At 44.8% G+C, this 21,066-nt stretch overlaps 1 protein-coding gene across 11 annotated transcripts in view; it reads left to right on the top strand.

Moving 5' to 3' along the window:
• The window catches only part of LOC146174244 (uncharacterized), a 57,102-nt gene extending 38,119 nt beyond the window's left edge, over positions 1-18,983 (top strand). For 9 of the 11 annotated variants that reach the window (XR_014702241.1, XR_014702240.1, XR_014702239.1 and 6 more), the window contains exons 2-3: positions 4,684-4,765; positions 18,696-18,983. Coding sequence is in view for 6 of the 11 variants with exons in the window: in XM_084584828.1 (XP_084440954.1) it covers positions 4,684-4,765; positions 18,696-18,935 (322 nt within the window). In the remaining 5 variants the exon portion in view is untranslated. Of the gene's footprint in view, positions 1-4,683; positions 4,766-6,575; positions 6,596-18,695 lie in introns of all 11 variants that reach the window. The other 2 variants (XM_084584824.1, XM_084584826.1) reach the window with 1 other exon arrangement.
• The last annotated feature ends 2,083 nt before the right edge of the window (positions 18,984-21,066 follow it).

Below are 21,066 nucleotides of genomic sequence, written 5' to 3' on the forward strand. Positions count from 1 at the left end.
AGTCGCCGTGGATCACCTCACTCGCTACGCGGAGACTGCAACCCTGCCTACGGCTAGTGCTCGTGACGTCGCCTCCTTTATCATACGTCACTTCGTTCTACATCACGGGGCTCCTCGTGAACTTCTCAGTGACCGCGGCCGCGTCTTCCTATCACAAGTGGTCCACAAGCTGTTGGAAGCTTGCAAAATAATACATCGAACCACCACAGCTTACCATCCTCAAAGAAATGGCCTCACAGAAAGGTTTAACCGAACTCTTGGTGACATGCTGGCCATGTACGTTTCTTCTGACGCGTCTAATTGGGATCAGGTGCTTGCGTAAGTCACCTATGCCTGTGACACAGCGTCTCAGGCAACGAGTGGATTTTCCCCATTCTTTCTCCTCTACGGTCGTGAGCCTTCATGTTTACTGGACACCATACTTCCTTACCACCCCGACAGTTCAGAGTACACTTCTCTTTCTGCTGTGGCCCGTAATGCTGAGCAGTGCCGTCAGCTGGTTCGTTCATTCACGTCGGACATAGATCTTCGCCGACATGAGAGCGATCACGGCAAGCCCGCTGCTGACTTTCCTATGGACACCCTCGTTTGGCTCTGCGTTCCGGCTGATTTCAAATTCTTTGCGAAGTGTAATGGCCCTTATCGTGTATTAGAGCGTACATAACCAGTTAACTACGTCGTGGAGCCGGCAACGCCTTCTTCGGACCACTGTCGCCGCAGCCGAGAAGTTGTTCACGTCAGTCGACTTGAGCCATACTACGATCCCCTTGTCATACCCTCGCCTTAAGTCGCCAGGATGGCTCCCTCTTTCCACCGGGGCAATTGTGAGAAAGAAGATGATACAGCGCTGACACTAACGATGATGAAGACGCCGATCGGCTGGCGCGCGCATGAGAGCTCCGACTGTCTTGTCCGGACGAGATTGTGCTTCGCTTTACGATTGTCTTGTGTCACCGGTCGCCGTCTCCAGTCCTCCGAATAACCCCCCAATAAACCCCTCTTCAAATATATTAAAGTTAAAGCTCAGCTACTTTGGTCATCTGATGAGAAGAGAGGAGTCGCTGGAGAAACATTTGATGTTGGGAAACGTTGAGGGTCGCCGGAGAAGGGGTCGGCAGCGAACGCGATGGTTAGATGGCATCCTCGAGGCACTGCAGATGAAGTTATGTGATGTTAGAAAGATAGTGAGAGACCGGAAAGCGTGGCGTGACATGGTCCATAGGGTCACGAAGAGTCGGACACGACTGAACGACTGAACTGAACTGAAGTTATCTCATCAAACAAAACTAAATCGCATAAACTTTCACAGATTAGATGTTAAGACGTTGGTGTGTACAATGGGAGCCATCTCAAGTCACTGAATAGCAAGAAGTCACTCTGCTTAGTGTGAGCATGTCTGTTGAAAACCACTTTGTTCACTCAACTTAAGTAATTTGTGATATTCAACACAGCAACAAGTGAAAAACTAAAAAAATATTTTTAGTTTTAACATTTTAGTCATAGAAAATAATGCCAAACTTATTGTAATGCTCCATTGATGTAGTTACTTGAAAGAACAGTGAGGTGAGAAATATTAAAAATATACGTAACTGCAGCTTATTTCGCGCATAATTTAAAAATCTGCTCCGTAAGCCAATTTTCGCTCCTGGTCGTAAACATTTTCCTCGTTACGAGGGATCGTTCCACAAATTATCATTTATATTACTGGGACACACATTACCAAATACTACTAACTCAGTCCACTTGGTAGAATAAAGTGCATATACCTCTTTACACTGGTTTCTCCAATTAAAAATTGCAGTTTTAAGGCATACTACGTACAAAAAAATGAATTAAACTTAACAGTGAATGATAATGATTACATTGTGCGTTCTAAGTTTTTTCAAAAGCTGGCCTAGACGGCCGTTCTAAATGGCGCCCAAAGAATTCCTGCAGAGTCTTACGGCCGCATTGGAAATCTAGTACGGGCATATATTGGAGTCGCGAATGCTGGCTGGCTGCTGGCTAACCTGGAATGTGGCCTTCCGTGGGCCGCCAAAAGCCCAGACAACCATTGCCAAACATGTAGGCGTTAATCGCGGTAACGAGGTCGAACCATGAGCTCTGGCCGACTTCTTCTGTCGCCCAATGGCAGAGAAACCGCGGTCGATTTGGTCGACTTTAAGTTGGGTGCCCAAACGTGTGCCTTCGTCGATGGCCTACTTCCGCCCGACCTGGTACGTGGCGTACCATTGGGTGTCATTTGGCCGAGCATCCTTGGTCGGTCAGTTTGGTTGCCGACTAGATGCTGAAGGTCGGCCATTGGTCGGCAGCCAGCCAAAACCGCCTGGGGTCTCAAAGCGCACGGAGGCCTCTTTGTTTTGCCTCCACGGCATCGCAGCCGCGGATGATTTCCCTTCTATCCAGAGATACCCATGGGTAAACCACCAGCAGAAGACTAAGGTAATGTTCAGCAGCCTCGGGAAGGAGCAGCAGTTTACATTAGGTAGCGAAGTACTGGAAGTAGTAGGCGAATATGTCTACTTAGGACAGGTAGTAACCGCAGATCCGGACCATGAAAAGGAAATAACAAGAAGATTAAGATTGGGATAGAGCGCATTTGGCAAGCACTCGCAGATTATGTCTAGCAGCTTACCGGTATCGCTAAAGAGGAAAGTATATAACAGTTGCATCTTACCTGTACTCGCCTATGGCGCTGAAACATGGAGGCTAACCAAGAGAGTTCTGCTTAAGTTGAGGACAACCCAGAGGGCTATGGAACGAAAAATGGTGGGGGTAACATTAAGAGATAGGAAGCGTGCAGAGTGGGTCAGAGAAATAACTCAAGTTACCGACATTCTAGTGGAAATTAAGAAGAAGAAATGGACATGGGCAGGACATGTAGAGCGAAGAGAGGATAACCGATGGTCGCTTAGGGTAACAAATTGGATTCCAAGGGAAGGAAAGCGTAGCAGGGGGCGGCAGAAAGTTAGGTGGGCGGATGAGATTAAGAAGTTCGCAGGGGTCAAGTGGGTGCAGCTAGCACAGAACGGGGTTGAGTGGAGAAATATGGGAGAGGCCTTCGCCCTGCAGTGGGTATAGTCAGGCTGATGATGATGATGATGACATGGGGGTGTGTGGCCTATCCGCCACCCGCCGATTTGCTGCCAGCTCCATCTCATGAGGAGTTGGAGGCCATGCTGCGCTGCTCGGACCCGGCCATCCAGGCTCGGGCTACAGAGAGGGCCGAAGAGATCGCCGACAGGACGCAACTGGCGGTCATCTGGCGCGGCCAACAAGCGAACTGAACACTCACCTGTCAAAGCCGATGAAAATAAATGTTCCCCATCCATCCATGAAAGTACCATAAGTACATTTGAAAGAAGTTTAAACTGGCGTCACCATAACTCAGTTGCAGGGGATGTTTACTTCTGATTATGTTTACTTGTTTACTTCTGATTATGTATTTGCATTATAACAAAGTTGTTACCCATTGAATAACTAATCAATCCAGTATGGTTTCTTTAGAGTCAGAGGCTATTGGCTCCTTTAGTAGTGATATCAAACACCTCAGTTTCCCGCTATGTATGCTGCTCCACAACTGTAGCGAAATATATTGTAGCCCTAAGCGGGAACAAAAGAGCACCTGAATATCACCATTGGTTTTAATCTTTCTCTTGTCTCGGCCGTCGCTTCAGATGTGCCGAAGGTGAAGTTTAAACAAGTCTTTGAAGCACTGGTGAAAGCAGCTACTATTTCATAAAGGAACTAACTCAAACTTGTCTTAAAATACGCTACCCGCTCTCACCTTCACTGGAGAAACTATTCTGCAACGAGGAGGCGTTTCTTGCTTTAAGAATTCATGAATCTGTATTTTAAAAAAGGATAGCTGCGCTGGTTGGAGCAGTAAAACAGCTGAATGTTTAGCCTTTTTTCTCTCCGTATGTATTTTAACGCTGAATATTTCAACTCTGAATCTATATTGTTTTAACGTGCACGTAAGGGTATACAATGCAGCGTCCATATGCCACTGCATAACTCCGATAATTTAAATACCCGTATAGAACTCCCTTCGCCGCAGCTTGAATGGGAATAATACATTAATTTGATCGTCTAGACAGAGGATAACATATGCCATTTTGTTTCAAATTAGCCCTGTTATGCCCCCTGCTGCAATGGAATGCGCAGAAGCTTGGTTTCACGAAGCTATAATGGCCGCCACTTCCTTCAATCTGCAGTGCTTCGCTGTACTGCTTGTATGTTTTCCTCTAAACTAAATTATTAATAAAAGCTGCTAGATACTAGAAATCAGACCTTATTCTAAACTAGTTGTAACAAAGAAATGAGAACGTTTATAACATAACACATTTTATATTTTCATCGTTATGAACAAAACTTAAAATACAACCGGTGAACCACTTACAGCAACTCCAGAACTAGAGCCCTTATCTTACACGCGTTTTTTTAAAATGAAGGATAAAGCTCTCCTTTTATTATTATTGACTCTTTATTTTGCACTCCTTTCCATAAATGTGTAAGTAAGAGAAATTATTGGAAGATGCCTTACTGGTTACTTTATTAGGCCACGTGTATAAAAAAAGAAAAATGATTTTTTGGTTTTCAGTTGACATGATTTTGAAATATTCAAGAACACGGAAGAGAATTTATATTTGAATGCAGAAAAATTTCCCTTTATTTTTTCAGGTTGCTAGGCCACAAGATGAAACGATATCAGGGCGTATTTCTGCTTTTCCTCGTGGCATGCAGACATGTCAATACCTCTGAGGTAGGCTTGAATTCGGTGTTATTTTCTTTTTTTATCCACACGATGAGATACGCTAAAGTACTGTGACTTGCAGTTTAAATCATTAGGGACAAGTTTGTTTTTATTAACCTAATCTCCAGTATTATTGAAATATGAATTTTATTTTAAAGCTTCTCTATGGACTGCACCATATAATCTGGATTCAACTTATGTGAAAATTTGTGCAAACTGATCAATGGTATTCGCAATATTGAAACTAATACATATACCTTGAATATAGTACAATGTTTCTATAGTGCAAATTTAAATTCGGCATTTTTTTAAAGCTTTGACGCTGACATTGTTCTCTTCTAACATGTCAATGCCGTATTTAAGAAATTAAGTACACATTTCGGTGCATTTATAGGTAGACAAATACATTGAGAGGAGAAATAAACGCCGGTATGAAAAAAAAAATAAAGGCTTTCCGTTGCCTATCCTACACCGGGGAAAAGGATGAGGGGATTGAAGTGGTAAGACAAAAAAAGATTACAAGGGTTTAACGCTGCTGAACCAAATATTGAGCGAAAGCATTATCTGCGGGTGACCGAGCGTTCCTATTCTTCTCTTTTTCTTGTTCCTCAGCCCACATATAAAGCTCCGCTTTAACCAACCGATATGAACTTGCCTTAGTGGCCTATAAGGGTAACGTGAATGCCAGAATCCTAGCAGGCTGATTCTGACATAACCGTCAAATATGAAACGAGAGACCCAAGTTGGCAGCTCCTGCCAGCCCACGTGGGGTGTGACGTCACAGCGTCACGTGGGTAAGATTTGGCTACCGCCACGCTAAGCTGAAGGCTCGAATCCTAGAGTAGTATTGCTGTCGCAATAAAAGGCCAAGGAGCCCATTCACAATTTCTCACTCAAGCTTGTGGATGTCATGCAAAACAACAGTGTCTTGTAGGCCTTGAGGTAGTCGACTGTTGTGACCACAGAACAACGACTTTATCCACCGTTAAAGGCCTACTGTCACGGTCAGGGCTGCCAGCCATTCTAATCCGGAAAATATTTCATGCGTAACCAATATCTAGCCACAAACAGAGCAGCAACGTTGCTTCTCAATGCGCTATGTCATGGTGAAGAATAAAGGAGTAGTCCAAGTAGCAACGCCGTGAGTAGGCGGTTGAAAAACTCCCCCGTATGTTACACGCTGAACGGGCGTGTTCAAGCGCCAACGCCTGAAACACACATGCTGCATCAACCTTCGATATAAAGATTCCGTCGTTGTGGGCAGAACAGTCTCCTTCGTGCTACAGGTGATTTACATTTATACCGCAATGTCCAACAGCCTCTGAAAAATAATCCCGTGGCCTTTAGATATGGGGCCTTGGTAAAGCAGTGGATCTGAACTATTTGCTATGGGACCCGCGGCATAGTGCGGCTATGGCTAAAGGGTGTTGGTCTCAGCACTCCACACTGTGGAATTCCGCGCGAACGTTATGTAAAAAGCTGGTCCGCCTTCACTCTGGAGGAAAAGGCTCCTCGATGCTGTACAGCTAGGTGTGCATCCAGCTTAACATGTGGTCTCCGAAGCTACTAGGGCGTTCAAAATGGCCCGATGGGTTACGATATCGGTGGCGCCCTTGATGTCGGTGGCGCCGTAAAAAGAATACGACTGTTCGTCTCCAAACGCTTTGGTCCTGGACAGACGTTAAGCGGTAAACAAAATTGTCAATAGAGGAGCAGCCACAGTGAAACACGGAAAATATTTTTTGAATAAACTTGTTATTGCTCCAGGTATCATTTCACGCGTTTTGATAAAATTATTTTCTTCACTTTGCCGACGCAGCTTTTGAGTGCAACTGAACGGTAAGGCGCAAGGTAATTCTCACTGTTTCAGAACTATTTTGATATAAACTAAAAAATGCATGCCAAGAATTTTAACGAAACTTTTTCCTGCTATGTTTATGACGAAGGGTTCCTCTAGAGATGTCATGTGTTGTTTTTACTCAACATCGCCGCATTGGCATATGCTGTAATTGGCAGCAAGTACCTCAATGTAGTTTGCGATCGAAAGACGTGGTCTGTGGGCCGCGGAAAGACGCCAGCTGTGGAATGCCGCTCTCCGCTCGCAGCCAGGAGGATAGTTTCGAATTTCTAGAAAACGAGTATGCGAGCCATGGTCTCACCCAACGAGTGACAAATCCAGTCTCCTTAAAAGCACCAGTTTTTTCGGGTGAAAGAAAAAAAATTCAGAAAAGAAACAACATCGGGCGCCACTGCACTGCAAATATACGGTTGAGTCTCACGAAAATGCAACATCAACAATAAAACAGTATGACGGTCGCGGCACGCGGCACGACAAAACACACTGCGGCGCGAATAGCTCGAGCGATACGGCCAAGGCATTAACAACGTGTAGAAACACTGCTTCTCGCGTAGCAGCAACGCACGCAAATACGCCTAAAGCTAGGTGTCCGTCCCGTGTTCCGTGCACAACCCGCTGCCCCGTCACGTAAGCTGCCGCCACTGCTCCTCGCCGGCCTTCTGCCGGGCAAGAGCCTCAAACCTTGCTTCAGACTTCCTTATCTACCTTCGTTTTCCGCGCCGATAACATGCCACCCTCACGATTGGCAGCTGGCTCATGCGTACCCGCGCTGCATATATATGCATATAAGCATATATCCAATTATGGCCATTACTGACGGCACGAAATGAAACCAAAAACACGTAGCGCAAGAAATTGGCTGTAGTATATCTGCGACTAATTGATATGATAATTGGTTCACAGGAAGGGAAAAGCGCAGTATCTGTCACACTTGTTTCTGTGGACACCTGAACCGCGCCGTAAGGGAAGGGAGGAAGGTGGGAGTGAAAGTGGATAGAGCGAAAGAGGAGCCGTAGTGGAGGGCTACGGAGTAATTTTGACGGCCTGAGGATCTTCAAAGTGAGCTAACATCGCACCGCACACGGACGCCTCTTCCTTTATCTCTGGTTAAACCTGCAGAATTGCGAAAGCAACATCAGCATAGCTACGCTTATGTTTTGTTATGGCTAGGCCAAATTGTTTCGTATGGTTGAAGCTTACGCTTTCATTGAAGAGGCTAGACATGGTGATTATAGAATTGATTTATTCATATTTCATTTTGCATTGCTTTGCTTAAAACCTCCATCCCTTGGAGTTCGAGCCCAGTGCTTTGCCAACTGCGCCACGTCCAGGATTGTGAAACGCTCTTCATTATTCAGCTTGTCTACAGTAAGAATGATAGCTGGATTCCGCTATTGACAGATATTTTACCTTTCCTTCCCTGTAAACGAATTATAGAACGGCGATGAATATTGATGCCTTCAATGAAATACTAGTCTTCGCCAAGGGGAGCGTGATAGATATTTTACCTTTCCTTCCCTGTAAACGAATTATAGAACGGCGATGAATATTGATGCCTTCAATGAAATACTAGTGTTCGCCAAGGGGAGCGTGATGTACCGTCACTACAAGTGTTGACGTCACGAGGCCATTGAAGGATATGCGCAGCTGACCCCGCCGGGCATCCGATCCAGGTGTCCGTGCGGCCTCTTTCCTTTGCCGCTTCCTCAAACGCCGCACCACACATCAAACAGACGCAGACCAAGATGTCTAGGGGGCGTTATGCAGCAGGTACCAGCGGTGTTTAAAAATGATTTACAGAATATAAAACGCTCAATATCTCTCACATTTCTACACGGAGACATGTACCATGCCATAAAAGAAGGTGGGTTCACAGGAAAGGAAAGGCGCAGTATCTGTCACACTTGCTATGTGGACACCTGAACCGCGCCGTAAGGGAAAAGATGAAGGTGGGAGTGAAAGCGGAAAGAGAGAAAGGGGAGCCGTAGTGGAGGGCTACGGAGTAATTTCGACCACCTGGGGATCTTTAACGTGCGCTTGACATCGCACAGCACACGGAGGCCACTTCGTTTCGCCTCCATCGAAACGCCGCCGCCGAGGTCGGGTTCGAATCCGGGAACTCAGGCACAGTAGTCGGGCGTCTTACCAATGCGCCACCCCGGAAGGTATAAAGGTGGGAGTGAAAGTAGAGACGGAGATCGAGGTGTCGTAATGGAGGGTTACGATCCACCGCGCCTTCTGCCAAGCAACCACTTCGGGATCTGATATTTAAACTTTCCGGCTCTCCTATGCCGTTCAGCACCCTCTTTACTTTTCTTCTCTATGGCTGACTGCTTAAAAGCTGCTGCGGGCCTCCAGCCATATATATGCACCACAAGCCACGCAAATGACGATGCGCAATCGCTACTGTGCATCAGAGAGGGAGATAAAGGGCGACTACCCGCGAGGCGATGGAGAGCGCACGGCGGCGGCCCTGGTGCGCTAGCTGTTCGTCGCGTGACGTCACCCGCTCTTCGCGCACGCGCAGCTTGGCCTTTCCAGAACTCTGCGAAACGGTTCAGCGACTAGCGTAGTCTTACTTTCGCAACAAAATTCAGTCACAGAAACAAGACGATCAGCGAACAGTGCTATGTGTGGCTTGTCTTTTCCTTTCCTTCGCAGTTTTTCTTCGTATTCTTGTATGCACTAAAAAGCCAAGGCTAATGACTTCTGTTATACAACTCATTTTGGATCCAGCTGCTATCTAGAATAGTTGAAAGTGACTAATAAATAATAGTTAACCTTCTCACTAATGACTGGGAAGCACAACTGTATAAAGCCAGGCAGCACAGGTTACACTTTTAACGAAAGAATAATTTTTTAACCTTAAAAATCTTTTTGTAAAAGCAGCAGGGCTTTCCTAAAGAACATCTGTTATGTTTTTGTTTTATCGAAATGTAATTCGCAACCATTGTCTGCTTAGAATAGTGCTTCATATTTAAGTCCAAACTACCTTTCACCTATAGCTTACATACGGAGCTGGGAAAAATACAGTTGATTCAGAATTGTCGAGAATTTTTAAAGCATTAAATATTATACGCCACTGTTATAAAATAAGGTATATGATGATATTTATACTCTCTTCAAGCACATTCATTTCGTTTTGATAATGTACATCACGCATGAAATATTGTTCTGATGACATGCTTATTAAAACACAAACAAGAAAAAACTATATCAATATAAATCACAATAGTACCAAATCATTCATAATATGAAGTATCACCTTTTCCTACTTGTAGAAACCTAGTTTACCTAGCTGTATTGGACACCTCGTGATGCTGTAGATGAAATGAGTTACTAGTGAGTTCTTACGGTGGTTGTTGCGAATCTCACGTATATTTTATTTTCCTAACATGCGGTGAAGAAAAAAAGAATCATATGTTACGCAGCGAATTTCAGTTTGTTTGGCGTGTCTGATTAACACTATCAGAAACTGCTAATACGTTCGTTGTCGGCTTGGTCTACTTCTGATAATGGCTCAGGACAAAGGTTTGAGTTTTTTAACGTCTAGAACTTGTTGCATGCGAGTTGTGCCGAGAGCGATGAGATCGGAGATGAGTCACCATTAATGATGGTAGAAACTTTGCTGAAGAAGCTCCCCTTTGAAAGCCACGCTTTCAAATCTGGCTGAGTATGCGATAAAGAACCTAGCACGCAGTTGATGTTCTGGTGAAGCAATCACACGTAACAAGGTATTTCATTTTTTTTCTTTCTGAAACAGTAGGAAGTAAAGGTAAAGCAAAAAAAACGCTAATCAGGCAAGTTGAACTACCCTAGACCGAGCCGAAATGCGAAGTATGCTTACCAAAATCCACTAGCTGAAACGCACGTGTTGTAATTAGGTTCACCACATAAGCCATTAAGGGAACATGGTAGGTCCTATTCTTGCCATGCATTTTAGACTATGTTCGTGACCCTTTTTCTCATGATCTGCTGGGGTTCGAACATTAACAATGGTGGCATTGTAATCAGCAATGTTAGGTAGTGTTACTGAACTAGGATAATTTCTTTTTAAAGGTTAGTTTTTTGTTATCGTTTTTTTACTGGACCCACCGAATTATAGAGCCATAATCTGCAGTAAATAGCCTGTAAATAAACATCGTCTGCAACAATATTTATAATCCTAGTTCAATGGACTATCTCTAATGTTTGCTCAATGTCTGGAAAATTTTATCTCCCTTGCGCCTGTAGTTTCTTAAAAAAAGGGTCAAATGCAGCAAAATTTGGTGTTTTGAGATAATTGGCTTTGAAGTGGAAGAAAGAGCTCTATTGCAATATAGGACTATAGAAACAAATTCTCACGCATTTTTTCAATAGCCACCAGCCTGATAGTTCCCTCCATCATGAACACTTCTTTTCTGCGCTAGCTGCTTTGTTTTCCGGGCCTCCTTAGTGACCACTCGTGTAGCCCTCTCTGCAAAGTACAGTCTCCGCCGGTCAGCTTCGCGCAGCCATTGGACTGTAAACCGTCCTGGAGAAAGTCTGAATGACCTCAGAATCTCGGCTCGAGCAATGCTGCCATCATTGAAAGTTAGCACAGCATCCATTGTCGCTATTTTCAGCGTCTTGAGACCAAGAAGGACATTTTTCGGAGCACGCTCCCATACAACGTTGTTGAACGCCTCATTCGCGTTCTGTGTTTTTCCGTGGAGACATTTCCGGAGAAGCTCAGGCTTTGAGAGCTGCTGAAACACCGGCTTCACTGCTTCAAGGACCGCTGCAGACGCGCACGTGGTGCAGACGCAGACGTGGTGGCCGCGGCCCCCACTCCTGGGTTGTGTCGCGGAGAATTGGTGTCATTGGAGATCGACTTATGCCGGTTTCCGGAGAAGAGACGTTTTTTTAAAGCACTTCTTTGGCTTTGTCATTGCATTACCGCTAAATAACCAGCACATAGGTATAAATAAACTCGTATGTCCGCGAAAACGCGCCGAAACACGAGCAAAATGCCGCGCGTTGCGAGTAATCCAGCTGCGTCTTAGTATTTGTTTGGCTAAGTGAAGTATGCTAGCTAGGTTTTCACTGTTGCCAGATGAGTGACTGCCATTCCGCTAAGCGTGACAAAAAATAGGCGCTGAACAAAAATTTTTTTTAGCTTAGGAAAGGCACAGATCCCGAGCATGTGTCAAAGGCGGTGTGGCTGGATGTCGCCTAGGTTTCGAAAAATGTTGATTTTGAGGTAAATATTTCGCGTGCGCGCATATGAAAGACTGGGCTATGTTAAGGAAAGAATAGAGATTTTAAATTACATAAAAACAAAAAAAAAACAGGGTAGGCAAAATTTCCGAAAAAAATCGATTTTTTGTTGCAGCGGTCCTTGAAGCAGTGAAGCCGGTGTTTCAGCGGCTCTCAAAGCCTGAGCTTCTCCGGAAATGTCTCCATGGAAAAACACAGAACGCGAATGAGGCGTTCAACAACGTTGTGTGGGAGCGTGCTCCGAAAAATGTCCTTCTTGGTCTCAAGACGCTGAAAATAGCGACAATGGATGCTGTGCTAACTTTCAATGATGGCAGCATTGCTCGAGCCGAGATTCTGAGGTCATTCAGACTTTCTCCAGGAAGGTTTACAGTCCAATGGTTGCGCGAAGCTGACCTGCGGCGACTGTACTTTGCAGAGAGGGCTACACGACTGGTCACTAAGGAGGCCCGGAAAACAAGGCAGCTAGCGCAGAAAAGAAGTGTTGATGATGGAGGGGACTACCAGGCTGGTGGCTATTGAAAAAATGCGTGAGAATTTGTTTCTATAGTCCTATATTGCAATAAAGCTCTTTCTTCCACTTCAAAGCCAATTATCTCAAAACACCAAAGTTTGCTGCATTTGACCCTTTTTTTAAGAAACTACAGGCGCAAGGGAGATAAAATTTTCCAGACATTGAGCAGACATTACAGATAGTTTATTGAATTAGAATTACGAATATTGTTGCAGATGATGTTTATTTACAGGCTATTTACTGCAGATTATGGCTCTAAAATTCGGTGGGTCCAGTAAAAAAACGATAACAAAAAACTAACCTTTAAAATGAAATTATCCTAGTTCAGTAACACTACCTAACATTGCTGATTACAATGCCACCATTGTTATTGTTCTAACCCCAGCAGATCATGAGAAAAAGGGTCACGAACATAGCCTAAAATGCATGGCAAGAATAGGACCTACCCTGTTCCCTTAAGTAGAGGTTAGACTAATCGCTGGAGCGGTAATAAAAATGAACTGCAGCAGCAACACCGGCAACGGAATTACTAAGAGCGAGTTGGCGGGCTAGTTGGTTTTGCACAAGTAAGGAACAGCGCATAGGACGGGACACGAAGACACAAGAAAGCACGAACAAAAGGCGCTGACTATCAGAGTTGCTAGTCAGCGCTTTGTGTTTATATGCTGTCTGGTGTCTCCGTGTCCCGTCCTATCCGCTGCTCCTTAATTAACGAAATTACGCTCCAGACGCTGAATTCTAAGCTCATCCTGAGAGGCGCCTGAGGATTTTTTGTTCATAATTCACACAACCCCGGATGAAATTGTTATTATTGCTACTCCGCCGTCTGCCGAACAACCGTGAGCTACGCGGAAAATGAATCTTCGCTTTCAAAAGTGCACACTACTAGTTGCTACGTGCTAGAACGCAAGGAAACATGAGCTGAGCAGTGCGTGCTGAACCATCAATATTTTGTAAACAACGGCGTAAAGATTGGTACGAAAAGAGGCAAATAGGTCAGGATAATACCATTCTGTGGTAACGCAGGCCAGAAGTCGCGGTAACAGGGAACCGTTTTTTTATTACTCTGGTCATAATCTGGCCATCTATGGACCCCGGCCCTCAGTCACCAGCGGCTGCGGAACAACTGACCACGGAGGCGGTCAGACCTGTGACGCAGCAGGGGGTGCTCTGAATTCCTGGCTCCGCTGGACAGGCCGCCATTGGAAACTGACCCTGGCAAAGTTTAATGCTAGAAACCTAGATAGTGAAGCTAGTTTAGCAGTGCTGTTAGAGGAACTAGAGGGTATGAAATGGGATGTCTTAGGACTTAGTGAGGTTAGGAGGCCGAATGAGGCATATACTGTACTCAAGGATGGGCATGTACTGTGTTATCGAGGCTTACCAGAGAGGCAACAACTAGGAGTAGGTTTCCTTATCAATAAGAATATAGCGGGTAATATAGATGAATTCTATAGTATTAATGAGAGGAGGCAGTCATCGTAATTCCGCCTAATAAGTTGTATAAACTGAAGGTCATACAGGCCTAAACACCTACATGTAGTTATGATTACCAGGGCCGGCTTGCACGATAAAGTCTGAGCTAAGTCCAGACTTAAATGGTGTCTTTAGAAAGACCAAGCTTATTTATGACGGCTCGTGTTCCGAACGTCGAACGCGTCGGGTTCATGTTCACCAGAGCGGCTTCCCAGAACGGCCTCAGCAACCACCTGGGGCATTTTTCCTCGTAACACAATCTTAAGCCGCAAAAAGCAATGACGCGGATTTTACACTACGCAAAATTGACGGAATGTGTACATTTTACAGCAGGGACAGTGCCAGCGCATCCCTGTATTTCCCTAATTGCTCTACTTAGACACCTGGCGTCCTTGTGTCTTACCCAAGACAGCACTAGAGTCGTAATGATACAAGCGACTTATTCAAGTCAGGACTGAAGCCCAGTCTTGACTCCAGTCTTAAGCGGCCGTGCTAGTGGCCTATTCTTTAGACTCCACTAAGACAGTCTTAAGATTGTTTTGTGCAAGCGGGCCCAGGAAGTTGAAAGCTTCTACGAAGGTGTAGAATCGGCAATGCAAAAAGTAAAGACGCAATATACTGTACTAATGGGCGACTTGCATGCCAAGGTAGGGAGAAAGCAGGCAGGAGACCAGGCAGTATGTGACTATGGCATCGGTTCTAGGAATAGCAGGGGGGAGTTACTAGTTGAGCTTGCAGAGCGCAATAACTTAAGAATCATGAATACCTTCTTCAGCAAACGGAAGAACCGGAAATGGACATGGAAAAGTCCTGGAAAAAAAATGAAATTGACTTCATAATATGTTCAACCCCCGCCATTATACAAGATGTAGAGGTAATCGGGAAAGTGCGATGCAGTGACCGCGGTCCCGAACCAGCCTAAATCTGAAGAAGGAACGCAACAAATTAGTAAGAAAGAAACTCATCAACGAATTAGCGGTTAGGGGGAGGGCAGAAGAGTTCAGGATCTCGCTAAATAATAGATATTCAGCTCTAAACGAGGATGGCGACATTACCCTAGAGGCAAGGAACAATAATTTTAGAGATATCATTACTGAGTGCGCGGTAGAAGTAGGCGGTAGGATAGTTAGAGAGGATACCGGTAAGCTGTCTAAGGAGACGAAAGATTTGATTAAGAAATGCCAGAGTATGAAAGTTTCCAATCCAAAAGACCAGATCGAATTGGCCGAGATAACAAAGCTAATCAATAAGCGCAAGGTGGCCGATATAAGGAAGTATAACATGGAGAAAATTGAGCATGCTGTAAAAGAACGGGGGAAGCCTTAAAGCGGTAAGAAAGAAATTGGTCATAGGCAAAAACCAGATGTATGCAATAAGGGACAAGGAGGGCAACGTCATCACGAATATGGACAAGATAGTCAAAGTAGCCGAAGAGTTCTATACAGATCTCTACAGCAGCCAAAGTAGTCAGGACCGTAAAGGGATTGGCGGTAGGGAAAAACAGTCGGACGTTCCACCAGTTACGATGGACGAGGTTAAGAAAGCATTAGAAACTATTAAAAGGGGGAAATCAGCAGGAGAGGATCAGATAACTACAGATTTGCTGAAGGACAGGGGGGTATATCGTGCTAGAAAAGCTGGCCACCCTGTATACGCAGTGCCTGGTGTCATCGACGGTACCGGAACTATGAAAGAATGTCAACATTATCCTCATTCATAAGAAAGGAGACTCTAAGGACCGAAAAATTACAGACCAATCAGCCTACTGTCTGTTACGTATACGGTATTTACTAAGGTAATCGCTAATAGAATCAGGACAACCTTAGACTGCAATCAACAAAGAATCAAGCAGGTTTCCGGAAACGGTACTCTACTATCGATCATATCTATACCATCGATCAGGTGATAGCAAAATGCTCGGAATATAACCGGCCCTTATACATAGCATTCATTGATAACGAAAAAGCATTTGACTCAGTTCAAACACTGGCGGTGTTGCAGTAATTGCGAAATCAGGGAGTAGACGAGCCGTACGGGAAAGAGCTGGAAGATATATTTAGTGGCTGCACAGCAACCATAGTTCTGCATAAAGAAAGTAACAAAATTCCCATAAAGAAAGGTGTTAGACAAGGAGACACGATCTCGACAGTGCTAATCACAGCTTGCTTAGAGGAAGTATTCAGAGACATGGAATGGGAGCAGTTAGGCATAAGGGTAGATGGAGAATACCAGTAGTCTGCGATTTACTGATGACATTGCCTTGCTAACCAACTTGGCGGATGAACTGCAAATAATGATTGATGACCTAGACAGGAAAAGTAGAAAGGTAGGCTTGACAATCAAAAATCAATATGCAGAAGACTAAGGTAATGCTCAACAGCCTCGGGAAGGAACAGCAGTTTACATTAGGTAGCGAAGTACTGGAAGTAGTAGGCGAATATGTCTACTTAGGACAGGTGGTAACAGCAGATCCGGACAATGAAAAGGAAATAACAAGGAGAATAAGATTGGGATGTAGTGCATTTGGCAAGCACTCGCAGATTTTGACTAGCAGCTTACCGGTACCGCTCAAGAGGAAAGTATACAACAGTTCCATCTTACCTGTACTCACCTATGGGGCTGAAACGTGGAGCCTAACCAAGAGAGTTCTACTTGAGTTGAGGACAACCCAGAGGGCTATGGAACGAAAAATGGTAGGGGCAATAGTAAGAGATAGGAAGCGTACAGAGTGGGTCAGAGAAATAATTCAAGTTACCGACATTCTAGTGGAAATTAAGAAGATATGGGCATGGGCAGGACATGTAGAGCGAAGAGAGGATAACCGATGGTCGCTTAGGGTAACAATCTGGATTGCAAGGGAAGGAAAGCGTAGCAGGTGGCGGCAGAAAGTTTGGTGGGTGGATGAGGTTAAGAAGTTCGCAGGAGTCAAGTGGATGCAGCTAGCACAGAACCGGATTAGGTGGAGAAATATGGGAGAGGCCTTCGGCCTGCAGTGGGTACAGTCAGGCTGATGATGATGATGATGATTACCTGACGTAAGCTTTTCCATAAAGCTACATCATTTTGTGAAAGATCACCAGAGATACATATAAAACGTCTCTCAACCAAGGAGTTCGGACCTAAAGTGTCCTGTTTGCCTCCAGATAAAAAAAAAAAAGGTCCTAGATGACCTCATTCCTCTCATGTCAACTAAAAGACGTACTCGGAACTTGCCGCTACCAACAACACGTCCATGGGACGTGGGCTCGTTACGGCACAAACAACGATGCCCAACCTGTTCCCTACTAAGTCGCCTTCAATCTGCTACCTGATAGAAGCATGCGCATTATTTTAAGCTCGCAAAATCTAAGCCACATTTCCTACAGAACAGATTTTCAAATCTGTTGTGAAATATATGGGTTACACTGAAACATATGCCTATAATAAAAAATACCTGTTCTTGATTAGTACTTAGGACTGGGTTTAGCGGTTTAACGTCCAAAAGAGACTCAGGCTATTAGGGTCACCGTAGGGAAGGGCTCCAGAATTTTTTACCACTTGGAGATTTTTAAAGTGCACTGACATGGCACAACACACAGGCGCCTAGCTTATTGCTTCGATCGAAAAGCACCCACCGCGGCCTGCAGTCGATCCCCCTCTCTTTAGGAACATTAGTGGAGTGCCCTAACCACTGCACCACCATTGCAGGGCTCATAATTCGTAGTTTATACTGTGGAGCATTCCGCATTGTAAAGCTTCGGCATTACGTCATTAATAGGCAAGTCTCTTAAGATGGATGTTTCATGTGTGAATGCTGAAGGTTTACAAATCAGGGGACTGGAGTAGCGCTTAAAGTACTTTTTCATGGCTGGCTTGCGTCCGCTAATAACCTAGCGAATTGGTGGCGGCAAGAACAGAAAGAGTGCTCGGCATCCCTCGAACTATGAATGTCGGTTGCTTTAGAGAGCCATGTATTTAAAATCTGCGAAAAACATCTAGTTAATCTGACTAAAGGTGACGAGTGCAATCTGCAACAACGGAGCAAGAGACGCAGTGATTCCAGACACATCTCGGCGTATGTTGCACTTCAAGGAGAGTGATGAAGCCATCTCTCTGCTACACTGAGCGTGAAAAAAACAATATCCTAATATTATTCCGCGCGGTGCAAGCAAAATGTTCAAATTAATAACTCCCCGTTCGGCCGAGTGTTGTTGAAAACAGCAAAAATAAAATGTATCTTGGCAAATACAATAAAGGTGGATGATGATGATGACAACATTCATTGACATTGGCTTACATTAAGGGAAGGTTGGTCGGGTCCCTAGTCCGGGACACCGTTGGTAAAAGTTGCTGCCCGTGCTATTTCGACGAGGGCTCGTTGTTCCTCGAGGTCCGAGCTGGACAGGGCCGCCTCCCAGCCTTCCCACGTTGGCTGATTTGTTATATAAATACTGGTATTTTGTTGACAAGCCCATAACATATGGTATAAGTTTGCCTTCAGGCCACAAAATCTGCACTGCGCCGAAAAGGATTCGGGCTCAATGACGTGAAGTGTTGCTGGAATGACATAGTTTGTAAACTTCGAAGGTGACCCTCTTCTGATTTAATAAGACCCTTAGCGGGCTTAGGGAATGTCTTCCTTTCAAGGGGCAAATGCTGTAATACCTCTGAATATCTCTGAGTAAACCACTCCAGAAAACAATTTATATTCAGGGATTTTGCTCTAGGAAAGAGCCGTAAAGCGTTTATTCGTTTAAAACGTCTAACGAAGGAATTTACTGCCGCAGAAATGTTCTTTAGGAATGGGGTACGCTTAACCATTAGCGGCTGACTGCTTTTGAAATTGAGTAATGTTTGTATTTTGTGTTCTGCAGGTGTTCGCTTGCTCAAGCGACGAGGTCAAGGCCAAATGCACTGGAAATGAATATCCGGAAAACATATGTCCAGATATTAAAAAAAAAAGGCGTTGTTCGCCGGGTGAAGAAGTGTGCGTGTGTCCAAGGGACAAGTGGAGGCAACCAGGGACTTATAACTGCGTGTATTTCAATCGCTGCTGCGGAGGTAGAATGTGCGGCGGCGGACATTGTCCGCTGGCATGCGGCTACAGCAGTTAATTATTCCGTACTCTTTTTATAATAAAGCTTATTATTTCTAGTGAGCAATTTTTTGTTAGCATCGCGAAATCTAATTTAAGCCAGTGAATGGGAGTGGTAACACAGATGTATACCTACCAAGACGAGAATTCGTCATGTGTTAGCTTGAAAACGAAATGTCGGTAATTTTAGACAACACGTGGTGGTGCCACCTTTCATGCATCAAGAACCCCCAAAGCGAATGGCTTTGGTACCAGCTTCTTGCTTGTTGCTGTTCAAAACCCAAGTAACATGAATAAATGCTTAGTTGGCTTTTGAAAAACCGCCTTTCAGTCTGTAGGTTTCTCATCGGTAATAATTTCGCTCAGTGCTCTTTTCTTGGAATAGCATATGCCCATTTACATTGATAATTTTTTTCATCCGAGATATAACGGCTAACGAAAAAAATAATTTTACCTGTTTCTTACCTAGGGATACTGCCCACCTTCTGGCTTCACCGCACAGCAAGCAGCTAAAAAGATCAGGTGCCCATCTGAGTTAAATTTATAGAATGAACGGGTTATATTTAGGCCTCCAAAAGTTCAATACTAAAGAAAATCTAGGATGTGAAGGAGCTCGTCGTTCTTCGCTAACCTCAAACTCATAACTTTAGCATCTCGCCGGAATCGAAGTATGGCTGGCAGCAGCGTCGGATGACCTGCCTCGTTTACCGATTCCATCGTCAAAAAACTAGTACCCTTCTAAACGCCAGGGGTGCAAGCTTCCAAATAGTCCAAAAAATGAACTTAGTTCTCCCCATTTATTAAATTGCGGTCGACGTTATTAGGCCAATAAATAGCGAAGACCAATTTGCTTTTCCTAAGCTTAAAACATCACAAGTGCGAGACAGCAAACTAAAATCATGATTACATGAAGCGCGCCATGTGGGCCTCTAATTGCTTTTATGTATGCAAGTGGAGCTGGAGCAACCATTAAAATACCTGCATCGGTCTGCAATGGGGAAGAAGTGAGAGTCCCAACTTTACTTGCCCCTGTTTCTGTACATGGGCCCCAGGTAGACTTTGCTTTCGCCAACGCAGAGTTCATTTCTGCATCCAGACCAAAATAACAAATTGTCGGATATTTTTCGGTATATATCCAAACTAAATCTGGGATTTATGTGGGAAAGCTCCCGAAGGTCCAAAATGAGGCCATCCACATTACCACTGTGCACACTACTTTTGTCACAGTAGGGTAAAACTATAGGATGTGCCCACACAATGCCTAACTGGATCTTTTGTAGGCTCTTTTTTGAGGGCATGTGCGACCGCTTCCCTCCGGTTTCCCCTGCTACTCCACATATCGAGTACAGAGATCAATTATTCAGGTACAACGAGCTCACTAAGCACTTTTATCTAGGCAGACGAGCATTTCCCCTCCCGGATAAGAAATTAACCCGCAGCCAATCAGTCACGTTACGCTCGCTCCAAACGAAATCATACCCCAACCCCTGGCGCATGAAGCACATCGACCCAGACTACGACGGACAACATGTGTGTGAACGGTGCAGTGACCGTGTAGACTTAAACCATATGCTGTGTGGTTGTGCATCGAGCGACGCCTACGCCAAGAACAAGGAACGTTGGGACAAAGTTTTAAAAAGTGCTTCCCTACATGATCAGCTTCGGGCTGTGCAGGAGGCCCGCGCGGCGGCGGAGAGCTTCGGGCTCTCTGTGCCGACGTGGGAGCTGCCCTCTACACCTGGCGCCTAGCCGAGTGTCCTCCAGGACCCCTACTGTGGGAAATAGAGTTTTACCAAACCAAAAACCAATTAGAATGAGAGGTAAATTTAGGCAAGCTCAAATGAGGACGCCTGGCTAAAACGCTTTAGATCCACGCGAGGAGTAATGCAGCTGGAAGGCGGCCGAATACTACTCACAGCTGTCGTTTGGAGACAATTTAAAGGCCCATCGAGCTGCAAGTGGACATTAGGTGCAAAAACAACAGCGATCCTTTTTGAGGCTGGCAACACAAAATAGATTTAAGTCCCTCAGCAGCTTTGGCGTTTATGAAACCTCGCGTGTCCGCATGATAACTGCATTAATCAGAATTGTTTAAATGAGTGGTGACGCAATCTAAATGCGAGCTCTTTTCGCGAAAAATAGCGCTCGCC

Source organism: Amblyomma maculatum, chromosome 11 (genome assembly GCF_055883805.1).
Source record: "Amblyomma maculatum isolate TAMU_Amacu chromosome 11, ASM5588380v1, whole genome shotgun sequence".
NCBI classification, from domain to species: Eukaryota; Metazoa; Arthropoda; class Arachnida; order Ixodida; family Ixodidae; genus Amblyomma; species Amblyomma maculatum.